At 36.6% G+C, this 4145-nt stretch overlaps 1 protein-coding gene across 1 annotated transcript; it reads right to left on the reverse strand.

Moving 5' to 3' along the window:
- Window positions 1-775: 775 nt before the first annotated feature.
- Window positions 776-3865, reverse strand: LOC143911801 (uncharacterized). The gene is made up of 2 exons (XM_077430848.1): window positions 1828-3865; window positions 776-1677 (listed from the first exon to the last, which is right to left on the reverse strand). Exon 1 carries the CDS (start codon window positions 3667-3669, stop codon window positions 1996-1998), a length of 1674 nt encoding a protein of 557 aa, XP_077286974.1. The 5' UTR covers window positions 3670-3865; the 3' UTR covers window positions 776-1677; window positions 1828-1995.
- Between the last annotated feature and the right edge of the window lie 280 nt (window positions 3866-4145).

The following is a 4145-nucleotide window of genomic DNA, read 5'->3' on the forward strand; positions in this document are numbered from 1 at the left end:
TCAGAACAATCAAGAAAACCATTTATGAGCTTAAAGAAGAATATAGCATCAGAATGTCGTCGCCTGACAGAAAGATTGTTAAAAGAAAGGATTTTTAAAATGTCGGATATCGCACTAGGAGAAGAAGGAAGTGGTACCTCCACTTTAAAAGGTCTCCTTTTTTAAGTTTTTGGATTCAATTATGCCCTAAATCGCTCAATAGGTTAGAACTTTATTATAGGTATGATAAATTCATAGCAGCAGAATAGATCATTGGTAAGCATGTAATGCTTTCAATTGTGTGGTCACGGGTCCAATACCTGGATATGCTACTGGCCAGACCTTGGATATGTGATCTCAAGGTCAATCGTTTCCTATCAGAGTTTGACAAATTATCTGATTTAATTGAAACGGTTCCAAAAAGTTGGAAACCCAGTTCTATATCTCGCAAAATTCGAGCTTACAGCATCTCAAACTCGCTGATTTATAAAATACTGTAAATTTTTCCACAAATGTCTCGCAAATTTCAAGTTTTTCAGCATCTCGAAATTCAATTTATATAAAATAAAGTAAAAAAATGATGCAAAAATTAAAATTTATTCATAAATATCTTCTATAAAATTAATATTCTATAAATTGTTTATCGATATTTGTAATTGGCAAAGAAGGCACCTGTTTACCTGTTAGACATTTCTGGTATAAATATATATATATATATATATATATATATATATATATATATATATATATATATATATAGGATCCGGATGTGAAGGATTCCAAGTGAAACGCAGATTAAGTCAGAACTATGTATTTGGACATGTTATCTTCGGGCTTGTTCTCCAACAAGTGACCATAACAACACGCATCCGGTCTTTCCCAGGCATACCACACACACTCTATCTCGGCTCGTTTAAAAATCAATTCTACATTCGGTCATTCCTGACTGTCATTCGCCCTCGGATGACATTCTTCGTCTTTTATATTTTTACAGCATTTCATCTCACATTCTTTTACATTTCATCTTCTACTCTATACAATGTATCATCTTACATTCTTTTAAAACATTTCCTCTATCATCCTCAACAATGTTTCATCTCACATTCTTTTACATTTCATTTTCCACTCTATACAATGTATCATCTTACATTCTTTTAAAACATTTCCTCTATCATCCTCAACAATGTTTAATCTTCCATTCCATAAAATCATCTTATATTCTTCTAAACATGCTTTCAATTGTCACAATTACAATTTAAATCACAATTACAATCATCATCACAACTACATTTCAATACACTTATACATCAATCATTTTACAATTTACATAACAATTACAATTATAACAAATTAATCGTTACACATTTCACTACAAATCAATTTTTCATTTCAACATAATTCAATCTTCAATAAAGTTACACATCACAATTAAAGTTACACATAAATCATCACAATTACAATTTAAAATTATGTCAAGCAATACAAAACAGAAAGGTATCACAATTACAATTTAAAGTTATTACAAGCAATACAAAACATTAAAATCAATACCTTTACAATGACAAAAGTTAAATCTTTACATCGGAAACAATCACATTTCAAAACATTACTAGAATTAGCAATAAAACATTAAAATCAATACCTTTACAATGACAGGTTAAATCTTTACATCGGAAACAATCACATTTCAAAACATTACTAGAATTAGCAATAAAACATTAAAATCAATACCTTTACAATGACAGGTTAAATCTTTACATCGGAAACAATCACATTTTAAAACATTACTAGAATTACATTTCAATACAGTTATCTTATATTCTTCTAAGCATGTAACCAAATTAAAACATGATTCAATATACAAAGCACTTCCCAAAAATACTAGAATAAGCAATAAAACATTACACTTTTCAATCATCAAATTACAAGTAAGGCTTAACTAAAAACCCTCCAGGCATTTCACTTATTCTCTAATTCACAAACGCACACTTCACTTCCATCGGTGCAACTTAAATTCTATCCAATGCCCTCGGCGATTCTCTGTGACTGTCCGAGGAATCTGCCGTCACCCCACAGATATTCTGCTAGTAATTTACCATAAATGAAGTCAACACATATTGGTTCTAGCTCACTGATACATCCAGTAAGTCTTTTCTCAATCCATGGTTCTATTTTCTTTTCCATTGAATTAACATCAATCCGACTACGACCGAGCTTGAAAGTGAATACAGTGTCCTTCGGTGTTGAAATTTTGACTGGGTCTCTTAATCCTTCTTGTGATTTAGCCATATCTTTCTCTTTGTCTTTATGTTTCTCCTCTTCTTTATTCTCATCTTCAGAATTCTTCAAATGACTATAATCCTTAGATCCTTTTCTAAATTGATCATCGGGTGGTTCATCTGTATTTGAAAACGGTATGTCTCCGTAGTCCCAAAGTCTTCTTCTTTGCAATCCATCACCGTCCATACTTCCATCAGCCAGGTTCACACCTCCATCAGCCATGTTCGCATCGTCCTCTTCATCATTGGAAACAATGAGTTCTCTTTGAGCAGACATCTCTCGTGAAGCCCGTTGCTGCAAAGGTCTTTTTCTGTGCAAACCATCACTGTTCACACTTACATCAGCCAGGTTCACACCTCCATCAGCCATGTTTGCATCGTCCTCTTCATCATTGGAAACAATGAGTTCTCTTTGAGCAGACATCTCTCGTGAAGCCCGTTGCTGCAAAGGTCTTTTACATGCCTGTTGCCACACTTCCTTACGATCCCTCATGTCTTGCTCTTTTTTCCTCCTCGGCAGACTCCGTTCTAAGTTAACCTCCATCAAAACACACGGTTTTTTAACACATTTCACTTTGCTGCCGTCAATGCACATAAGAACGGATTCTGTGATAGGGCTACCCAACAGGGCGGCACCCGGGATACTGACTTCTTTTCTTATTTCTTCTTGTATTGTCAAGACAGTTTTTGTTTTGGTGCTGTTACATTGAGCTGATATGTGCCCAAACTCGTTACAATTGAAACAACGAGTTCCTCTCGTCTTAAACCTACAGTCGGCTGCTAAGTGTCCACGTCCTCCGCAATTGTAACATTGTGGTCTCTCTCTTTCTCGGTTTTCACGGTTTCTTACGGGCCCCGTCACCCTGGGTTCGTCGTCTGGTGTTTCACCGGCCCCACTTGAATCGGAGTCAATGGGCTCTGCTTGAGCAAGCATTTCTCGTTCTTCAAAGACGAGCTCTTCGTCATCCCACTGGAACTCTTCTATCAGCTTCTGCTTAAGGATAGTCCATGATATAATTATCCCTTCCGAATTCAGGAACATTCTCGCTGTTCCTACGCAATATATTCTCCCGTAGACCAGTTGCTCCAGGGGCGTCCAGTGGAAGAACTTCGCAAATTCTTCCATGCGCACAATCCACTGGCTGATTGGCACACCGCCGATCCCCTTAAACCGTGGCGCGTATGTCTCGAATTTGTCTCTGTCAAAATATGGCACTTCGTCTTCTTCTTCCTCTTCATCGTCGTCGTCATCATCTTCGTCTAAGTCCGCGAACCTCTGCATCTCCACGACAGTTAGCCGACGTAAAACTGACGCTGATAATGGCGCTATCGTTCTGGATATCATCATCGTCGTGTGGCGTGTTCGCTGACGTGACGCCACCGGCGTCGTCTGTATGTTCGTACGCGTCATGGCGCGCGCGTCCTTAACCTCAACTGTCAAAACTCCGCGTCGTCGTCTGACCGCTCCCGGCTGTCACTCGAAATGTCTTCAGGCATCCCGGACAAAGCCCCCAAATATAGGATCCGGATGTGAAGGATTCCAAGTGAAACGCAGATTAAGTCAGAACTATGTATTTGGACATGTTATCTTCGGGCTTGTTCTCCAACAAGTGACCATAACAACACGCATCCGGTCTTTCCCAGGCATACCACACACACTCTATCTCGGCTCGTTTAAAAATCAATTCTACATATATATATATATATATATACATATATATATATATATATATATATATATATATATATATATATATATATATATATATATATATATATATATATATATATATCATGTATGAGGGCCCTATTATCAAACCCCTTACCTTTTTGTCACAAAAGAAAATTTTGATACTAAGATACTATTTCACAAAATTTAATAAAAAA

This window comes from Arctopsyche grandis, chromosome 5 (genome assembly GCF_051622035.1).
Source record: "Arctopsyche grandis isolate Sample6627 chromosome 5, ASM5162203v2, whole genome shotgun sequence".
Classification (NCBI taxonomy): domain Eukaryota; kingdom Metazoa; phylum Arthropoda; class Insecta; order Trichoptera; family Hydropsychidae; genus Arctopsyche; species Arctopsyche grandis.